Source organism: Monodelphis domestica, chromosome 2, assembly GCF_027887165.1.
Source record: "Monodelphis domestica isolate mMonDom1 chromosome 2, mMonDom1.pri, whole genome shotgun sequence".
In the NCBI taxonomy this organism is placed as follows: Eukaryota; Metazoa; Chordata; class Mammalia; order Didelphimorphia; family Didelphidae; genus Monodelphis; species Monodelphis domestica.
The window spans coordinates 232,980,472-233,002,808 of NC_077228.1; the positions used below are offsets into that span (position 1 = coordinate 232,980,472).

Below are 22,337 nucleotides of genomic sequence, written 5' to 3' on the forward strand. Positions count from 1 at the left end.
CAAAAATTATTATTTGACCTTCAAAAGGCAGCTCTGCAGTTTTCCCCATTCCCATCCTTCCTGGTCCAAATAATTCTTTAAAAAATACATTATATGGTATATGCCTTAGCAATGCAATGATTTAAAGTTTACAAATAATGTTCATTTTAAGCCTTCTGCAATCAACATATTTTTTCAATAAATACTCCCTATTTATTCCTAATAACATTAATATCAATAGTAATACCAACACATTAAAGCACTACTGTTTTTTAGTAGCAAATGCAATATATTTGCACCCTTCCTCTTAGGCAGTGTGGCTTAGTACCTTAATTTTAGTTCAGGCAACAGTTCTCCACAGCACTAAATTATACTCAAATAAAATTGGCATATCATAGCCTAGATGTCCTTTCTTTGGTTTTTTTAAATCTAACCTGTCACTATGCCCCTTCTTCAGTTTTTTAAAGGAGCCCTTAATACATAGCTGCATAATCTGCCAAACAAATTCCCTTATTGGCCAAGAGGCACCAAGGTGGTGCAGTGGATGTAATGCTGGACATTGAGTCAGGAAAAATTTTATTCAATTCCAGCCGCAGATACTTACTAGATGTGTAATTCTAGGCAAGTGACTTCTCCTTTCTCAGCTGTTTTTTCGTCTGTAAAATGGGGATAATAGTAGCTTCCAAGGTTGCTATAAGGATCAAATAAGACTGTATTTATAAAGTGTTTTGCAAACCTTGAAACACTAACATAAATGTTAATTATATTATAATGATGATATCCAAAAAAGCATGTTTCTTTCTGCATTTTAAGTCCATCATCTCCCTGACAAGAGGTGGGTAGCATGTTTCATCTTCAGGCCTCTCTGGATTTTCAGTTTGTCATGTCAGAGCTAAATTCTTTCAAACTTATTCCATTATGTTCATAAACCACAATTTATTTTACCATTCCCTAATGGGAAAATACCCTCTTTAGTTTCCAATTTTTGCTCACCACAAAAAAAAAGAGTCAAAATAAATATTTTACAATGTACAGTTATTTTCCTTTTTCATTTCTTTGGAGGTATTAGTCTTGGCATGAGTGGGCCAAATTATATCAACATTTTAACCAACTTTTGGGATATTGTTCCAAATGACTTTCCAATTTATACTTATACCAATTGACCATAGACTTTCTATTTATCATTTTGTTCATGTCATCTTTGCCAGTCTGGTGGATGTAAGGTAGAAACTTAGACTTACTTTATTTTACATTTCTCTAATTATTAGTGATTTAAAGCATATTTTCATGTTTCTTGATAGTTTGGATTTTTTTTTAAAACTGCCTATTCATAACCTTTCACAGTATATCTATTGGGGAATGACTCTTGTAAAAAATTTGAAATCAATTCTTATATATTTTGGATATAAGACCTTTAACAAAGGAAAGTGCTATGAAGATCTTTTCTCCTGTTACTTGTTTCCTTCATGTTTTTTTTTACATTAGATTTGTCTGTATAAAAAACCTTAAAATTTTTATATTATCTGACATACATTTTATCTTGTATGAGACTATCACTTGTTTATTCATGTAGATTTGAAAGGTGATTTATTTCTTGTTCCTCCAATTTATGATGTGACCTTCTATAGGTAGGTCATGTATCCATTTAGAGTTTGTCATGGTATGTGATGTGACTTGTTGGTCTATACTTAATTTTTACCAATCTGCCAACCAGTCTTCCAAGCAAACTGATAAAATCAAATAATTACCTCTTCCCTTACTACCTTGAGTCTTTGGGTCTATTGAACACTATGCCCCTGTGCTTGTCTCCATTGTTACGTACCTAATCTGTTCCACTGACTACTGTTTTTGAAAAACCAGCATGAAATTGTTTTAATGATTACTAGCTTGTAGTACATTTTGAGATCTGCTACTGATAGACACCCTTCCTTACCACTTTTTTTTCATTATTACCCTTGAGATTCTTGATTTTTCTCTTCTTCCATATGAATTTTATTATTTTTTCTAGTTCTATAAAATACTCCTTTGGTAGTTTGATTAGTAGAGTGCTGGTTAAGTAAGTTAACTTAGGTTCCATTGTCATTTTTGTTACATTGGCTTTTAACCTACCTGGAAACAATGAATACTTCTCAAATAATTATAAGCTATCTTTCTTTTTGAAAAAATATTTTATATTTGGATTCATATAGTTCCTGAGTGAATTTTGATAGCTACACTCCTAAATATTTTATAGCTTCTAGTTATTTGGAATGAAACTTTTCTTTCTAGCTTTCCTTGCTGGGTTCTTTTCAGCACTGAGGAATGCTGATGATTTATATGGACTTCTTTTTCTTTAATTTTTATTTTTAAAGACTTTTCCATGTTTCCATGATTCAATTTTTTTCTCTCCCCTCTTCCCTCACCCTTCCCAGAGTCAATAAGAAATTCCACTGCATTGTACAAATGTTATCACTTGATACCTCATATGGATTTCTTATAAATTCTATAAATTAAAACTTCATTTAATTTTAGGTAACTCTCTCTCGGATATTCTAAGGCAATTGTGTCAAACAGAAACAGAGGCTATTAAGCCACACCTAAGGATTCCTATGTGTGGCATATTAACTTATAAAACCACATATTAACATTATCTATGTTTTATTGTATTTTTATTAATTTTGTTGAATATTTCCCAAGTATATCTTAATCTAGTTCTAGTGTCCTGAGAAGTGTTGCAGCTATCCCATGTTTGACACTTCCACTCTAAGCAAATGATTGTGTTCTTTACAAAAATGCTACTTTTGTTTCCTCATGACCTCTGCTTATTCTTCCTCCCACCCAATTTTCTTTAGCTTGCTGTGTCCTGGCTTGGTGGAAATATTTAGAGACATGTGTCACACAGTGGGAACAGGGGTGGTGGTGGTGTGAGTGGGTTATTTTTGGAGTGACCTAGTGGCTGGGGAATTGGTATATTGTATACATGTGCCAAAGCTTTTTAGCTTTTGTCTACTAGAGCTCTTCTTGCAGTTCTAAATTCCCTCGGTGACACAGTTGACAGGTGGTCTCTTCACACTTAGTATCAGAGTGATGCTGCCACATAGAGCAGAATTTTCATTGAAGCTATATAGCCTATTGGTAGAGGGATGAATTTCTTGTTAAGAAAACTTAGGTTCAAATCCCCCTTGTAACATTTATTAGCTGTATAACCATGAACAAGTTAGTTTGCATTCTCTAAACCTCAGGAAGCCCTCTCAGACTGTAACTTGTAAATGGGTTGCTACCTCCCTTGATGGAAGGAGTCTCTACACTGATAGAAGCAGAAGTTATTGACATATTAAAGGTCACTAGTCCCTGGGTTACCACTACCCTCTCCCTATCACGGGGCTTAGTAGGAACAGTGCCCTTCTTTGGTTATCTATCCGTGGAACACTCATTTGCTTTCTCCCCAGTTATCAGAGCCTTACTGTACAATATAGACTCAACTTTCCTAAAAAAATAGAGCCTCATTTGATTGTAAACCCTTTCCCAATTGTGTGTGTGTGTGTGTGTGTGTGTGTGTGTGTGAGAGAGAGAGAGAGAGAGAGAGAGAGAGAGAGAGAGAGAGAATGTCTGTCAACAATTAAATGTAATTATGACTCCATGAATGAAGGATGAAATATCAGGGTACTTTGCTTCATTGTCATTGTGTGCCTTAACAAATAGAAACTAAAACTCTGGCCGATCAATGTATGTATATATTGGTCATAAGAGGACTCAGATGACAGAGAGTCAGTTATTTGGACCCACCTTTCACCATTGGTGCCTCCTTTGCATAAAAGAACTTTGGTTTCACATAGATTGGGTTCAGGGTTACAACTGGGTCCTTACTCCTAAGAAAGGAGAGTTAAGATTTTTTCCCCCTATGTTTTCTGCCTTATTGCCATCACCTCCAAGTTCCAGGGAAAACCTCTTAAAGCTTAGCTATGGTTCACATATACACTTCCCACAAATTCAGCAAGCAAACAACATTTTACAAAGTTTTCCATAGGTTATTATTGCATCCTCATTGCTTAGAAGGCCCTGTCCCCACCCATAACAATTAGGAAGGAACCCAATAAAAATTAAAAGAATTAAAGAAAAACAAAGGGGAAAAATTCACCTCAGAGGGAAAGTTGAATCCCAAATGAGCTCTCAAAGCATGTACAACAGAAATCTGAATGCTGAGATTGACTACAAGTCACATACTCACCCTCAAGTGAGAAACCAAACTGACCTAAGTGAAAATTTTTCCCGTGGGTCCCTCTTGCACATAAAGTAACTGACATATTTCTAACAGATTCCTGCCATTGTGCAGGAAAATCCAGTTGGAGGTCTGGACGATATGTCCCTCCATATAGGGTACCTCATTTTGGACATTTGTGACAAGGAAATCACTTTAAAAGACTGATATATATTAATTTAAGGTCTCCAAGGAATTCAGCTATGTAATTCCTAAATGAAAACTCAAGTCAGCAGTCAACCTTTTATGGAGTTTAATTACAAACAGGAGGAAGAAAGGTATTAGAGATAGAGAGAGAGAGGGAGCGAGAAAGGGGAGAGAAGGGAATAGGGCTTAAATACCCCTTCTGTTTAGGCTGGGCCAAAAGACCCAAGCCCTTAGATAGCTGAGGCAAAGAAAAGAGATCAGTCCCTATCACTCACGTGACCAAAATGGAGAAACAGTCTCAGGGGCCTCCACCTCCAGCTTCCTTCAGAGCACAACCTCTCAGAGCAAAACCTCTCTAACCAACCACCCTCAGTCCTCAGACCCCCCCCCCATCTTTAAGGAAAACATCCAAGTTCCCTCCCCTCAGTTCTCACATCTACCAATCACTGTCCATGTCTTCCCTGTGCCAATGGTGGCTCTAGCTTAACCCAGGACCGCTCAGAGGTCTGTGGCTTTGCACATGTCTGTTGAAGGTCATATTCTCAAATAATTAAATCTTGATCCTTTTCTACAGCCCTTCCTAAACCCTGTTACCCTGAGTAGGGTGGAGATTGGAATAATTAAATTTTGATCTATGCTGCAGCCCTTTCCATTGTTCAGCAAAAGGTTTCTGTCCTAAAGTAATCTTAAGAAGGGAGGAGGAGGAACCTCCCTTGCCAATGGGGTTCACATTCCAATAGAGTTCCCAGTATCAGTATGAAATTCCCTACAAGCATGAAACCTTCCAATGGTGAAATTTCCAACATTCACAAGTCTAAGAAATTTTAAGGTTTACACATTTCAAATGGAGATCCAGGCTCACCTGATAATAGGACGGGAAGATTGTGTGCAAGTACTGTGCTATTTTCTGGGAATACAAATTCAATGAATGAATCCTTTCTGGATTTTAGATTCTAGTAAGGGAGACAAGTATATGCACAGGATATATAAGCTTCGCTAAAGGTCACTCAGGGGCAGCTATCTCCAGGGATAGAGCCTGGCCTGAAGACAGGAGGTCTTGGTTCAAGACTAGCCTCAGATACTTTCTAGGTGTGTGACTCTGGGCAAGACTTTTGGAACACTGTATAAGAACACAGAATAACTTTAAAGAGAATAAATACCTTATAGTTTAGGAAGTTAAGGAAGTTTGAGAAAAAAAGGCCCTAGCAATTAATTGAAGGGGATCAGAAAAGACTTCATGTAGAAGATGGTACTTGAGCTTGTTGAATGAAGATAAGGATTTCTATGAAGCTGAAATAAGGGGAGAATGTATTTCCAGGTCTGCGAGCTTGGAGATAAAGTACCATGTGGGAGGAACTGAGAGAAAGCCAGGACATGGCTTGGGCTTCCTTAGTATATAGGGGGGGAGTGCATTGTAAAGAACAGTGAATGAATATGGAAAGATAAGTTGAGGGCAAGTTATTAAGGCTTTAAAAGCCAGTTGGAGGAGTTTATATTTTATCCTAGAAGCAATGGATTTTATTGAGGAAAGAAGTAACATGGTCAGATCTCCACTTAAAGATGTATAATAGGATAGGCCTAGATTAGGGGGAAGGAGGCTAAAGGGGATGGAATCTGAGGCTGGAAGACTGATTAGAAGGCCACTGTATTACCCTAAAGGAGAAATAATGAGGTATTGATTTAAAGCACTGATTAATTGTTTGAATTAAGAAAAGGGGTCAGATCTGAGACATGACATGGAGGCAGAAACAAGATTTGGCATCTGGTTGGATATGTTGGATGAGGAAGAGTAAGGAGCACAGTAAGATGCTATGGTTATGAACCCAGGAGACTAGAAAATGATGCCTTCAACAGAAAGAGAAAAGTTTGGAAGAGGAAGATTGGGGGGATTTGGGGAAAAGAAAATGAGTTCTGTTTTGTATATGTTGTATCTGGGGAATCTTCGAGACATCTAGTTTGAATGTCTTATAGGCAACAGAAGATATGGGCCTGAAGCTCAAGGAATATGATGGGCCTAGATATAGACATTTAAAAGACATAGATGTGTTTGAAGGCAGCAGAAAAAGAATGGATAGATAGGGAGAGAGGGAAGATTAGAGAGATGGTTTCTGTTACGGAAGAGAGGAGGGTGACTTATGGTAACTTGTGGAGGCATTAGCTTTGACAAGAAAGGCCACCTCATTTTTAAAGACTGCAGGAAAATAAGAGTGGGAACCGATATCAAGGTGTTTTGAGATGAAGAGGAGGAAAAAAGAAGGAGCTCACATCAACTGCCTTCCACTCCCCTTTAGAAAAGATAGAAGGAGGGACAGCTAGGTGGCTCAGTGGAGAGAGAACCAGGTCTGGATTTGGGAGTTCCTACATTCAAATTTGTCCTCAGATACTTCCTACCAGTGTGACTGGGGGCAAGTTACTTTACCCCAGTTACCTAGCCTTTTTCACTCTTCTGCCTTGGAACCAATGTTTAGTACTAATTCTAAGTCATAAGGTAAGGGTTTATTTAAAAAAAGAAGAAAATAGAGATAGACATCAGCTATTTATTTCTTTTACCATAAAAGAAATGCCTATAACACAAAAGGTTCATAAACTCACAATAACAAATACTTAAAACATGAAATAATTGTACCTTCCTGGGAGATAAAAACAACTTTGTAGGACCACTCAATGGATATTGCTCTTTGATCTTTGGTCTTATTATCCAAGAAGCTCAGAGATCTGGATTTCCTGGTAAGCCAGGACATGGCTTGGGTTTCCTTATTCTCATCAGCTACAACAGGCTTCTGCCAGAGATCATCATCTTCTCCAATAAGTTTTTGTGGAAGTTTTGTGGAAATTCCCTTCTGCTGGGCAATCAACATCCAACTCAGACTCCAGACCCATCTAAATCACAATGTTACTGATTGACCTGGAAATATCTGTTTCTCAGGATTGTTAAAGAAACATCAAACAAAAGCTAGAAATGTGAGGTTCAACCTTAGACATACCTAGTTAAGTCTGTGTTCTTGCAGCCACTCACAAATGTGTTTGCCATTTGTGCCTGGGGCTGGGGAATGGGGGGGGAGGGGAGGAAAGAGAATTCTCCTCCCTCCCCTTTGTTAGAAATCCAAAGGGCAGGCTGCCTGAACCACCAATACAGTCAGGTGAGAATTCCTCAAAAGAATCTGGAAGTTGTCTTTCCTTGGTTCCTTAGAGCTCAGACAATAGGCAGCTCTTCCCGCTTAAGTCACCAATCTTCTCTGACACAGTCCTCAGTTATAGGGACTTTGGTGAGGGCCAATCAAGGTCTGCCTGCAAAGGATCAGAATATTTAGTCTAGCAGGGGCCAGGCCACCATGTTCAGTCCATCAGAACCCTCTCCCTCAGTTAAATATTTTCTGTCTCCATCTGGTTAATTGGGGTGGAACATTTGTTCATATTCCCAATTCTTGAACATTCTTTGTGGACCTGGGGAGGACCAGGCACCCTAATTACACCAGAAATAACTCTCAGAATAAAAAAAAGAAAAAAAATAACTCTCAGTACATGTACTGCTGATAGAACATAGGAATGGTCACCATTTTATATGAAAGTGTTGTATGGTATCCATATGTTTAGAATTGACTTAGAATTGGTTTATAATTTCTAGAAAGCGAGAAATAGAAATTGGGAGTCTAGAATCCATCTCCTGGCTCAAGACTAGAGGGGATCTTTGGGAGCCAGGAGACCAGGGTTCCTGACTCAGCTTTGCTACCAAAGAGCTATGCCATTTTCTTCTCTGTAAGCCTTACTTTGAATTTAGGTAAAATGAGATGATTGGATTAGATGATCCCCAAGGCCCCTGTTCTAGCTCTGACATTTTCTAGAGACCAATCTAGATGCCTCTCACTCTAAATGCTCATTAGAAAGGATTAGCATTTCAGTCCTGAAGCTAAATAAAGTAGATCTCTGTTTAGAATAAATATTCTCCTTATCATCTGAGAAGATTGAGACTTTGTCCATTTATTTTTGACTGACTTCTGAAAACTGAGAGTTAGCTGGATTCCTAGGGTGGGATTTGGGGAGTCTAGTTTCTAACCCCCTGACTTGATATAGGATTTTAATATTAAGATGGTTTCCACTATCCTATTTCTTTCCTCTCTCTACCAACTTATTTTCCCAAATTTGCCCACCAAATCTATCCACCTCCTATTCTTAATGGACCTGTAGAAAGAACCTGAGCTTCACTGAGGTGCTTTGAGATCTGGGATATCTGCCACAACACTTCAATTTACCACCACCCTCCCCCCAAAATCTTAGTCTTCTAAGAGTGCTTGCCAGTGCCAAAGAGAGCACTATTGCTCTCCTTGGCTAGGGTTTGCTCAGTGCATTCAAATAGGCCTTTCCAAAGGAAAGGACAGCATGTGCCCTAATTATGTCTGGCTTTTGAACCAAATTCCACCTCCAGTAACTGCACTCTGCCCACCTAAATTCCACAGGCAGTCCCTCCTGGGTACATTCTTGTTTCTTTCCCCCCAATTGCTTAAATTATCCTATTGTATTTGGTTACTGGAACTCATGCACCATTCCTCTTTCACCAGTTTCCCTCAAACACAGAGTTGATGGAATGCTCTTTCTCCTGAGTGGACAGATAAGGTGTTGCTCATTTCTTAATGTGTTGCATGACTCAGAAACACACTCTGGGACCAGGACTCAGAATCCACCTCCTAAGCACAGAAAGTGAGACACAGAATTTCCATCATAAACAAATTAGAGGAGCAAGGAAGAAAATTTTCTTTTGCAACTTTAGATAGGAAAAGAGATTATGACCAAACCTGGGTCCAGAGTAGATTACAAGTGATAAAAAGGACCATTTTAATTGCATAAAATTTCTTAAAGTTTTTACACAAACAAGCTAATGAAGTTAAAATTATAAAAGGAAATAGCTAGAGAAAAAATTCTTTGTGGAAAGTTTCTTTGATATCCAAGTCTGATATCCAAGATATATGAGGAACTGACTTAGATTTATAAGAATAAGAACCATTCTCCAATAGTTAAATAAAATGGTCAAAGAATAGGAGCAGACAGTTTAAAAAGGAAATTATCAACAAACATATGAAATACATCCCTTGTAATAAGAGAAATGCAAATTAAAACAGCTCTGGGGTTCTATCTTATACCCATCATCTTGAAACAGTTGACAAAAAAGGAGAAATGGCACTTGTTAGAGGGGCTGTGGAAAAACAGATAACACTAATGCATTGAACTGTGTATTGATCCATCTCTCCTAGAATATAAATGGAAATTTTGTTTCCCCTACTCCCCTAAATCATCAAACTCTTCATATCCTTTTGCTTCACCATTGATTCCAGTGGAGAATACCAAAAGGCTAATAAGGGAATCTTAAGTGTCTCACCTCTGGGCTTTATTAGTATCTCTTCATTTCCAGATCTAGATTCAGCTAGGTGGTAAATGGAGAGCTGGGCCCTGTATTTAAAAAAATCTGAGTTCAAATATGACCTCAGACACTAGCTCTGGGACCCTGGGCAAGTCACTTAACTGCCATCTACCTCAGTTACCACAGCTGTAAAATAGGGATCACAGTAGCACCTACCCTGCCAGATTATTGTAAGAATCAAATGAGGAAATACTTGTAAAATGCTTAGTGCATAGTTACCACTTAATAAATGATTGTTCCCTTCCCTCCCCTTCTCTCTGGATGGGTTTGAGTCTATGCTTGTCTTTTGAGGATATAGTAGCATCTAGGTTCTACCACAATGAGGTGAATGAATGAATTAAAAGCATCTTTAAAACAACAAACAACAACAAAACCCTTATGTCCTGGAATCAATACTAAGTATCAGTTCCAAAGAAAAAAGTTAAGAGCTAGGCAGATGGGATTAAGTGGCTTGCCCAACCAAGGTCATGCAACTAAGAAGTGTCTGAGGCCACATTTGAACCCAGGACCTTCCCTGTTTAGGACTAACTCATCCATTAAGACACATAACTGTCCTAAAAAGCATCTATTAAGCACTTACTATATCCAAAACATTTTGCTACTTGCTAGAGATTCAAGGAAAGCAGAGATCGTCTTTGTTCTTCCCATGCCATAATTTTCAGATGTTCATGCCATAATGCAGGAAACAACACATATAGGAGCTTTGGGCTACAAGTTGAATGGAAAGACTTATCCTTAGGGTATTGATGTAAAGCAGATGGTAATGCATCTTCTTTAATGTCATTTCCACTGACAAAATCATATCCATGTCTAATGTTGAGCTGTTTGACAGTAACCAAAAACTATGGGGGCTAGAAGTTTCTTTATCCTGTTTTGAATAGCTGTGGCTACAAAATAGCAGTGATGAAGCACAAGCACATTACCTTCCTCCTGACGGAGAAGTGATGGGCTCAAACTGCAGAATGGGGCATACATTTTCAAGCCCAACCAATCTGAGGATTTGTTTTGCTTAACCATCCACGACAGGTTACAAAGATCTTGTTTTTCTTTTCTTTTTTTTTTCTTAAGAGGGTTTAGAGTTAGGAATAGTGTTACTGAAGGAAGAAAGGAAGCAAGCATGACAGAGAAATGGGGGCCCCTGGATAGGCATCTTTTTCAAGAAAGTAAAGTTATCCCAAAGAGAGCTCAAATGGGAATTGGGCAGTGAAAGATTGAGAAATTCTTATCTGTCTGTGGAGGGAAACCATCTGAAGAGGAGAGACAGGGAGATGCATCACCATGGTGATAGCAGAGAAGTAAATGGCCACTTTTGCGGCTTCTCAGTATGGATGGTTGAGAGCTTTCAAGGAAAGGTGTGTGTGTGTGTGTGTGTGTGTGTGTGTGTGTGTGTGTGTGTGTGTGTGTGTGTGTGTGTGTGTGTACAGGTACACAGTCCCTAGCTCCACTTAGAAACTTTCTCAGAGGGCTAGAAAGAATAATTAGATGTTTCTCAGAAAAAAAAAAAACATGAGAAAATGATTTAAAATGGGAAATAAGTTGCTTGCTACTAAGCCTGGTGTGCCACAGGTTTCAGAGTAGTGTTAACTTATGAAATGAATGATCCTGTGCATCATTTACTTCAGATATCACCAACTGAGAACAAGTCGCCCTAATGCCTGCCTAAATTTTGTCTGTTTAGCAGTTGTGCAAAAGGGTTTGGAGCTTTTCCTCATTTGGACTCTCCTGCCCATCTTCTTGGAGTTTTTGTCAGTCATCACTCTATCTCTGTACCTGTCTTCCATTTTTGAAAGCAGTGTCCACAGTCTTGAAGTTGGCTTGGAGGTCTCTCTTGAGGCAATCTAGCATTAAGTATAGGAAAAGATGTTGGAATAGATGTGCAGAAACCTGGGTCCATGTTGGAAGGGGAAAATAGCCTCCAGCTAAACACTGTTCCTGGCCAAGCACCCCCAGAGTCTTGATTTGATAATGGGCCAGGTAAGGACGCATATATATTGGTGGGTGGGGAAGAGGCAAGGATGTTGTGTCCTCAGAAACTTGGGAATTCAAAGTCTCTTCCCCTAGGAAAACATCTCCAGTTGGTATTTCCACGCAGTAGCAGTGTTTCCCAGTGGCCTTCCCAATCCATACTAGCTCAGATTATATATACCTAGCCCTCCTCTGCTTCAAAATCCCTTCTCCCTATTCTGGGCCCAGGTAAATTCTGTTTGGACCTGACCCCCTGCTGCCCTTCAGGAAGATCCCACACTCCTCAATTATATGTTATGCTAGGAACGTGTCTTCCTGGGGAAGAAAGGGGGACCTCTTTTGAAGTATCTTTTATAGGGATAAGTAGCATTTCCAAGGGATCTTAATCAACCCAAGCTATGGTATGATAGAGCCCTGAATTGGGAGTTCAAAGGCCTAAGCTTTTTTTCCCTGGTTTTGTCACTAACTCCCTGTCTGACTTTTGAGAAATTAATTTCTCTTCTCCAAGAGAATCAGTACATTCATCTGTATCATAAAGGGGAGATGTTCTTAGGTTGCATTCAGAATAAGTCTTCCTAATGATCTCTTCCCTGGTAAGAACACCCAGATTTAGGGATCCTGAATGTTGAAAGACTTTGAGGCATGGCCATAAAAAGCTCTGTTGAAGGAACTGGAGATGTTTAGCCTGAAGGAGAAGAAAAATCTGGGGGTGGAGTTGGAAGAGGAAAGGGAGAATGATGTGATAACTATCTTCAAGTACTTCAAGGGCTATTACATAGCAAATGGGATTGGACTTGTTCTTTTTGGCCCCAGAGGGCAGAACTAAGAGTAATGGGTAGAAGTTACAAAAAGATAAACTTTGGCTTAATGGAAGGAAACATTTCCCAATAATTAGAGCTCTTGGCCAGTAAAATGAGCTGCTGGAAGCAGAGGCCCCCTCCTAAGTGGAAGAGGTCTTCAAGCAAAGACTGGATGACCACTCATCAGAGCTGTTGTTTGGAGGATTCTTTTAGGGGGATGGATTGCACTAGTCAGTCAAGGAGGGTCCTTTCCATCTCTGAATTTCTTTGACAAGGTGGGAAAGCAGTCTTTAAGGTCCCTCCTAGCTCTGCCATTCTAGGGCTATGATTCTACTCTGTTCAAATACAAGTACTTCAGTGAGAGGTTTGGGGGATTCTGTAGCTTCCTTTGAGGATAAGGATGGGAAAGAATGGGACAGCCTGGAACCATGGGGACTCTTGGACCAAGGTGTTCTGGCTTGCCCTTCTGGTGACAGTGTGTTACCTTATCTTCTACCAAAACCCCAGAAGACTTGTGGGAGAAAAAAAAAAAAACCTGTGCAAAAAAGGATAACCTGGGGTAAGACTTTGGGTCCTGACTTGGCCTGCCATGTGATTCTACACACTTAGTGCATAAGTAATACTGAATGAAGGGTGTGTAATATTACCCAAAGATGATTGATAAGTAGTTTGTTGGGTTAACCTCTAGGTAAGAATAGCAGTGACTTGAACTCCTAGAATCTCTACTCAACTCCCTTATTTCTCTTGCCATTTGTCTTCTCCACCATCCAAGGTCAAGACTTTAGAATAATTTTCCTCTACCTTATCCCCAAAAGCACTTGGTCATCAAATCCTATTAATTTTCCATCCATGATATGAATTAAAGTGAAATCTTGTACTTCTTTTCCACTCAAATTGTGACCACTAATTCAGGCTTTCATGATCACCTACCTGACCTCTCTCCCTCTATTCTCTCTCCCTCTTCAATCTGTCATTCTCATTTAATCTCTGTAATACTTAGATCTGACTATTGCCACTTTCCTGCTCAAAAACTTTCAGAGACTACTTGGTGCCTATTGGATAAAATACGAGTTCCTACCTCAGTCTGCAATTTAAGACACTTCATGGTCTATTTATTGCCCTATTTCCCATGATTCCACTTCACACACTCAACATTCCAACCAAATTAGGCTAGTAGCTGAGCTTTCCTTGCCTAAGTGTATTCATATATGCCATCCCCCATGACAAAAACACATCCCCTCCATCTCTCAGCAAATTAAAATTCTTCTTTACTTCCAAGGCATAGTCTATGTTCCACCTTCTGGATGAAGCTTTTCCTGATTTTACTCCATGTTCACCTCACTCAGCACTGAACCTGGAGTCAGAAAGACCTGATTTAAAATCTGACCTCAGACATATACTAGCTATATGTACATAGGAACACTTAACCTCAGGGTTAGTTTACTCATCTGTAAAATGAGAGTGATATTAGCATCTAACTCCTAGGGTTGTTGTGAGGAGATATTTGTATAGCATTTTTTTTTACAAACATCCTGTTATTGTTATTATCTCTGTTCCTCCTTAAATTTTCCTTGTGGTTTTTAGATCTCATCATTGACCTTATTTCATTCTACAGAACTCTGAAAATTAACCAGGACAATGTAAAATAAGTTTATTGATATACATAAGAAATCTTACAACTTTTTACATATGCAATATGCCCTCTTTTTCTTGCAGTCACTTGTTGTCCACAATTTAATACTAATTTCACAAGATTTTGACCTTTATTAAATTATTTATCTTGAAATTTCTCTTATAACATTAGAGATTAAGCACACCGTATACAAATAGCCCACTCTTCCAAATCCATCCTTGATAATGGGGCAGCTAGGTGATGCAATTGATAGAGCACCAGTCTTGAAGTCAGGAAGATTCATCTTCCTGAGTTTGAATCCAGCCTCAGAGACTATCACCGGCAAATCACTTAATCTTGTTTGCCTCAGTTTCCTCATCTGTCAAATGAGCTGGAGAAGGAAATGGCAAACCACCTCAGTATTTTTGCCAAGAAAACCCCAAATTGGGTTATAAAGAATTGGACACAATTGAAAATGACTCAATGGCAATCCTTGATTATAACCTATAGATTTTTATTCAGTAGGACTTAAATCCTACTGCATTATTAAATTAAATTTAATTAATTAAATCCTACATGCATTTTTTAACAGTAATGGTTAGCAGCTTAATACAACAATAATTGTTTTTCTGGCGGTTTTTCCAACTTGAAAATAATTAACAACCTCTCCAGTTGTCAGGTCCCTGTAAAATCCTTTGCTTGTTTTCAGAGAGCTTGCTTGTCAGCTTTAGGTGTTCTATTTTGGTTTTCATTGGACTTTGAGCATCAGGTTGACTGTTTCTGTTTTATTATCCTCAAAACTGTTCACCTCCACACCAACAGCTGCTGCAATAACTTTAACAGCCACTGAAGTGTGCTCTTTAAGAGCTGCAGCTTTTGCATATTTCCTTAGAGTAAAAGCCCATTCTTAAAAACCACAGAATTAAAAGCACTACAAAAGAGAAGAATAAAATGTGTACGAAATGAACTATAGCACACAGTTTCCAGAAAACTAACTAGAAGTTGGGAAACCAGCTCAGTTAAGTTGCATCTGGCCAGGTTCAGAAGTTCTGAGCCAGCCTAGCTAACTAACTCAGCCTAGCCTAGTAGAAGCATGCTTACCTGACCATTGTCACAAAGTGAATCCCTATAAAAATGGTTGCTTGCCCCAAGTAATTCACATACCACAATAATTCACTGTAACTTATATCACACTTATTAGTAGATGTGATCCATCCCCCAGATTGCATGTAAGCTCCTAGAGGACAGGTATTGTATTGTTTTTCATATATTTTTATTGAGGTGCACAAGAATATTCTAAGCACTAAACACTATCTTGTACAGAGTAAGTGATGAATAAATGTTATTGATTGAAATTTAATTGGTCTTTTGATAATGGACCTAGAGGTGTTCCATTTTCTCTCTGGCCCTTGTGGTAGTAACCTCTTCTCTCCCTGCTTTTGATCTTCCCCTGTAGACGGAGCCCCACTTAGTGAGCTGTCTTGGTCCTCGTCTCTTGCTGTGGTGGCTGTTTCTTTCTCTGGACTCTTTACCTTCATCTTCCTCATGCTGGCTTGCCTGTGCTGTAAGAAGGGAAACATCGGGTTCAAGGTAAGGCATCGACTGGACTTCATTTATGGAAGGGAGAGATGAATTTTGTATATAGAGAGGGGCCTAAACCAGGCCCCATTGCCTGTCAGGGATACCATTCACATTGATTTGGAAGCCTTTCACCCAGCTCTATGTTGTTCTCTTTCTCCTCCAAGAAGTCCAAGGAGAACAATGTGATTTGGTGAGACTGGTTACTTTTAGTGTCAGGAAAGTGAAGAGGGAGAATGCCAACCATTGGGTAATGTCTTGAATCTCATGCCTAGGAACATATCCCCCGTGACCCAGAATAAAGCCTTAGAATAAAGCATCCTGGTCCTCTTTGCTTTTCTCTGTCTCTGGGCATGAGTGTTTTTGCTTTAAGGATGTGCTCTTCAATAGCCATGTTTTGTGGCAGGGATCTATTTTTAAAAACCTCATCGAAGAGAACCAACCAGGCACCACAGACACAGGAGGTAGGCAGAGCAAGCCCAGGCAGTTCTCTCAGTGACTGTAGATCCAGCCCTTGCCTTTGCTAGCTGACTTACTCAGATAGAGGTGGGTGAGAGTTGGACTGATATAACAGGAGCCATCTCCATTGTCATGTTAATGTAAATCTAAATCCTGTGGTCTCACTAGCTTAAGGGTTCAAAGATACCCAATGCCCATCTTTGCATGTTAAAGAGAACAAAAAAGGATTCTCTCTCTGTCTGTCTCTCTGCCTGTCTGTCTGTCTGTCTCTCCTTCTCTGTCTCTCTCTCTGTCTCTCTCTCTCTCTCTCTCTCAGACCTTTTGGGAGACAATAGTCTTATTTTTTCAAACTTTCCCCATGTTTGTGCCTATATTGATTTCCTTTTGGAGCTGGTGAAGAATCTTGTGCCAATGATGTTTTATAGGCCTTTAGAGCTATTAATAATGATAACCATAATAATCACACAGCTCTAGTCAATTACCTTTCTATGGAATCCATGATGAAACAGAATCACTTAATTGAATCTACAAGTCCTAGGGTGGGACTATTGTATGTAAAAATTATTTCTGATGGGGTTTTAGTATTTTCTCAGTTCCCTGCATTGATCTCTTCACTAAGTTAATAGAGGCAATGCCCAATATTATGATAAATTTATGGCTTGGCTTGGTTGCTTGAGCCCTGTAGACAGATGTCAAAACTGCATTTCTCAGCTCAATAAATCACAGACTGGGTTTTTAATCCCAGATCTGTTCCTTGGGCAAATTACTTCTCTAAGGATCAATTTCCTCACCCTTGAATGGGAATAGTGTTATCTGCCATGCCTTAAATTCTTAGTTTGTTGGAAGATAATGGCAAAGATGGCACTTTGTAAACAACAAATCACTTGACAAATGTGAGGAATCATTATTGTTAAATCCTAGGAGATTTAAGGATCTGAGAGACAGAACAAAAATCCCTTGGAGTTATCAGTAATTCAGTTCCATTTGATAAACTTTTATTAAGTGCCTACTTTGTGTCAGGCACTGTGCTGAGCAGCGCTGGGATACAAAAAAAGGTAATAGATAGCCCTTGTCCTCAAGAAGTTTACAATTTAGTGGAGGATATAACATGCAAACAAACAAATAAACTGAGCAAGCTATATCCAGGATAAATAGGAAATAATTAAAAGAGAAAAAGCATTGGAATTAAGAGGGGTTAGGGAAGGTTTCCTGGAGAAGATGGGACTTAAAGGAAGCCAGGGAGGTCAGAGCAAGGAAGAATATTCCAGGCATGGAAGAAAGCCAGAGAAAATGACCAGACAGCATCACTAGGACTCCATTAGGCAAACCATCAGATTTTGAAAGTCAGAATAAAAGCTGAAATTCCTGATTCAGAAGCACCTCTGATTTTGATGATCTCTTTTGAATTCAGTCAGCCTAATTCACTGAGTTAATAGAATCAAATCACCATTTCCCAAAGGGAGCATAGTAAACAGAATCTACAGTACTAATATTAATTATTATAAGAATGAGGGAATGCCTCTCATTTCCATGCCATTTTTTTTCTCCCTTTCAGATAGCTCCTCCAAGTGGTTATTTCATTACGGATTCTCTCAATTTTCATTTAGAAAAGGCAGGAATCCTTACTTAGACTGAAGACTATGTTCCTAACTATTTATAGATGGGAAAATAGAGGCTCAAAGGTGAAGGAGCTTTCTAAAATGACGTAGCCATTGTGGGACTTAAGCCTTCCACGAGGCTGATTAGACCAGACTGCTTCTGTCTGCTCTTCTCAGATAACACAGAGAGGTTAGGTGATTTCACATAGCCAAAATGGGCCTGGCACCCATGGTCCAAGGAGACCAGGTTGTCTCTACCTCATTTGCTTGACTGCAACAGCTGCCCTCCATTACTTCCTTGTCCCTTCTGTTCTCTTTCCCAACACCCTTTGGCCCTCTCCTAACCCTTTCTTCACCCACGAAAAGGTTCTATCTGGCACAGAGCTGACACATTTCCCCAGAGCAATTCAGTGATGCTGGGTATTGCAGCAGGATTAAATGCTCTGGCCCTAGGCCGCTCTCAAAGGGTGGGAGTCTCTGACCTCACAGGCACAGAATGTGCTGGAGAAAGTGATTCTCCCACAATGTTTAGGATTTTTGTGGTGATGCCTAGCAATAGGGTTGCAAAGCCAGCTGGTATAAAGGGGAAAGAAGTAGAAAACGAGCAGGGAGGCAACCAAGGAGAGTGGGGGAGGAGATAGACTGTGGCCCTGCTAGATAATGCAACACAATCCTGTTATTCCTAAATGCCCCTAGAGAGCCTGGCTCAGAACAATGAGGCTCCCCCCAGCCCTCCTCCTACCAGCCCTGCCCCCTTCATGTCCCTGTTTTAAGATGCCTCCCTCAGAAAATGCCAGATGGAGAACTGGCTTTGGGTTGTGGCTGCCTCCAGACATCACAGGGGTTCCCCTCAAAACAGCTTAGGTGCCTTGGGCTTCCCCCTATCACTCAGTTCTTCAGGGCCATAGATGGGCAGCTTGGCAGTGCTAGAGCCATCCATAGGAGTAGGGTTGCTGCCGGGTACCTGGGTTTATCAGGAAGTGGCTTTCCATCCTCATCCCATCATCCCAGGATGGCTCCAGGGAAACCTTTCTGGGCCCAAGTTGAAATTCATATTTCTTTGGGAAGTTCACAAGAACTCTCTCTGGAATGGAAAGGGCTTAGGCTGAGAGTGTGGCTTTTGGTTTGAGAATCCATATACAAGATACTGAGGGGAGAAGGGGAGGTTTTTTAATGAATCAAAAGTGCTTTTGGAAATCCTTTGTTATAGAGATGATTCTCAGGGGAGAGACAGGCTAGGAGAGATTATGGGGAAATTTAGGTGCAGAGTAAAAGATATGAATAACAAGTCAATAAAAGAAAAAGAAAATGATTTTGAATGTCCTCTGCCTCTCTTGGTGTAGAACATCAGGGTTAGGAATGGGGAGGGGAGTACTATCTTCTGCCATGATGTTCCCTGGGCCCTGACACCAGGTATTTTCCTTAGGAGCAGGTGTGGCAATAGTCAGTTACCATGTGGTTGGTATTTATTCCTTTAGCTTTGGATTGCCCAACCTCAGGGTTTATAGAGGACCTGGGAACTCCCTGTAAATGGGTGGGGTGGAGAAAGGTTGCTGGGTTGGCTATCCCAGCCCAAGGGTAAAGGTCTAATCTTCATCTGGCAGATGGCTGGGGTAGGTAGCATGGGGCTGTGGAGCCAGGGGTGGGGGTGAGTCTGGTCTCCAACAAGTGTTCCTAATGGAACCAAGGTATGATCTCTTTAGGGAGAGTAGGGGTAGAGGAAAGGAGATGAGGAGTGATTGAATGTAAAGGAGAAAATAGATTTGCTAAAGATTTTATCTCAGGATCTGGAACTCAAAGAACTTTCTGTCCCCCATTAACTTGGAGATAGCTCATATCTCATATTGGGCCATTGTGACCCCCCAAGTAATTAAGTGTGAGGAGGTGAACAGCCCTCCCTTCCCTGCCCCTTCCTTGGAGAAAGGTGTACAGATTTATTTGATTTGTGCTGCACCTTGATTGGGAGAGGGGAAAGTAAGTAGAAGGGGTAGAATACGAGCAATGGAGGATGCCCAAGGGTTTTTAGTGAGGGCACAAGGGTTCAGCCTTTTTATAGACTAGAAGCTTATAGGTGTGCATGCGACTGATTTGCACACTTGTTCCCATAGAGGCTTACACACATAACAGAAAGTAGGTAAGGGAGACAACCTCCCATTTTCTTTGTGGAGAATTATAACATAAAAGGTTAGTTTGAATTCAGGAAGAAATCTGGTGATCTTTAAGATTGGATGGTCAGCCACCGTCCTTCTAGGCTGATTGAAGGGCAAGCCTAGATTGGAGGGAGGGAATGGAGCAAATGACCCACTCTTCTCTGGGCCCTACTATAACCTAGCAAAGTAGGTATATTCCCATTTGACAGATGAGGAAATTTGAATCCTAGAGAAGCCAAATGCATTTCGTTCTTTCCATTTCTGTGTCTCTTCCTTGTGGAGAACGTGAAACTTTTCCTCCAAACACTAGGAGTATAGCTCAGTTTGGAACCCAATTGGAAGAGAGTAGTCTTTCTTTTGGGTGTGGGAGGAAGAGAAGTGAAATTATTCATTTTTGGATCCCAGTGACTGAAGAGTCACAGATAGAAAGAGGGATCTGTGTTTGGATGTTGATCTTCAATCAGAGTTTCTTAACCTAGACTCTGTAGATTCTACCCCAAGAGGTCTATGGATAGATTTCAGGGGATCTGTAAACTTGAATAGGAAAAAATACACCTTTATTTTAATATAATTGTAATTTTATGTATTCTATTTTATTTATTTTTTAAATTGTTCTAAGAAGAGGTTTTTCACCAGACTGCCAAAGGTTTCCATGGCACACACAAAAAAATGTTTAGACTAAATTGGTATGTTGAAGATTTCTCTGGAGGATCAGGATGGAAGTTCCTAGAGTATTTAGGAGGACTGTAATAAATACTGTCTCCACAGTACTTAATACCTTGAAGTCTATCAGATTTGGCCTAAGGTTTCTTAGCCTTATAGAAATACCTAACACAGTATTTCTCACTTTCTATCACAGTCACGGTCACAGGTTCTTTGTACCATGTACTGGGGTCAATATAACCCACTTTACTTCTCCCAACCATGCCCACTGTCCCAACCTGCCACTACTGTCTCCCCTTCTTTTCACCCCATCCCCCAGATCCCCAAGCTGTGAGGCTCTCCCAGAAAAGCAGAGTACTCTGCCAGATCCGGTCTGACTCAGCCTGTCTGCCCGCACAGTTCTGTCACCTCTAGCCAGAAGCAGTTCCCTCTTCCCTAGCTCCACCTACCCACCCAGGTAGCTTCGGGCCACAGAACAAACCAGGCAGGGATGCTCAGGGATCTGATTCAGGAGAATGAACTCATGAAGGAGATGGAGTCCCCTGCTACCCGAGGGACACTCTTGGCTATGCTCTATATCACTACATTGAACAATATTTTCTCTTTGTTTCTTTAAAACAGAGGTTCTTAAACTGGAGTTCTTGATAATTGTGTTTCAATGCAATGGATTTTCTTTATAAGCTTATGCATTAAAACTATTATTCTGAGAAAGGCCCCATAGTCCTCACCAGACTACCAAAGAGGTCTCTGTGACTCAGAAAAGGTTAGGACCTCCCCCTGCTAAAAGTAGGGGTCCTCTAAGTGTGTTTAGAGCTCTCTGGTAGTGGTATAGGTGTAGGCAAATGAGGTAGTGATCTGAGGATCCCTTTTCTTATCTGTCCTCTGCTTCCCAACGCTGACAGCCTGAAGACTAGGATCTGTGAGGATTGGGGGGAATGTCACAAGTGCCTGTGACTTGGAAGAGAAGTTCGAGAGGAAGAATGATGGGAAGGGAAGGCAAAAAAGGAGCAGTGGGTGGGGAGAGGAGGAGCTGCAGAAATGGTCTGAGAGAAGCTTTATTTGACTTTTTGCTAGGGATGGGTGATCTGACCATAGGGACAGAACAGAGACAAAGAGGAAGACCTGGGTCCTGGGACAACATAGCCCAGAGGGTCAGGCAGGGAGGGATCAGGGAAGGGTGAGAGCCTGCCAGTGGGGTGGAGGAGAAGGGAGATGGTACAGCTATCTGTATGCAGCCAGTGGTCAGGACTGTGGAGGGCACCTTTCAGAGCAGTGGGGCCACCCCCACCACTTTTTTTTAACTCACTGCCTGTCTGTCCATCCCTCCATCCGTCTGACTGACCCATTGCAGGAGCCCCCAGGGAACCCTGGATCAGGATCCACGGCTCACGGGAGGTCTCCGTCTCCGCTTCCCCCCCACCAGGAGTTTGAGAATGCTGAGGGTGACGACTACACCACCGAGTTCTCCGTGCAGGGGTCTCCGGCCACGCAGAATGGCCCCGAAGTGTATATACTGCCCCTCACTGAGGTCTCACTCCCCATGGCCAAGCAGCCTGGGAGATCAGGTTAGTTTCATACTCAAAATCCAGGGTCAGCTCTAACACTCTGGCCTCCTACCTTCCAGATACTTCATCTCCCCTACCCCAACGTTCCATCCCTGGGACCCGGAAAAGCTGAGACATTGTCCTGTGGACCATACAGAACTGAAAAAGATTGTGGTCTGGGTAGGCTGAGGT

General features: G+C 40.6%; 1 protein-coding gene across 9 annotated transcripts in view; it reads left to right on the forward strand.

Moving 5' to 3' along the window:
• The window catches only part of AATK (apoptosis associated tyrosine kinase), a 225,325-nt gene that overhangs the window by 167,144 nt on the left and 35,844 nt on the right, over positions 1-22,337 (forward strand). For 5 of the 9 annotated variants that reach the window (XM_056817352.1, XM_056817353.1, XM_056817357.1 and 2 more), the window contains exons 2-3: positions 15,610-15,743; positions 21,953-22,166. In XM_056817352.1, coding sequence (XP_056673330.1) covers positions 15,610-15,743; positions 21,953-22,166 — 348 coding nt within the window. The remainder of the gene's footprint in view (positions 1-15,609; positions 15,744-21,952; positions 22,167-22,337) is intronic. The other 4 variants (XM_056817354.1, XM_056817355.1, XM_056817358.1 and 1 more) reach the window with 1 other exon arrangement.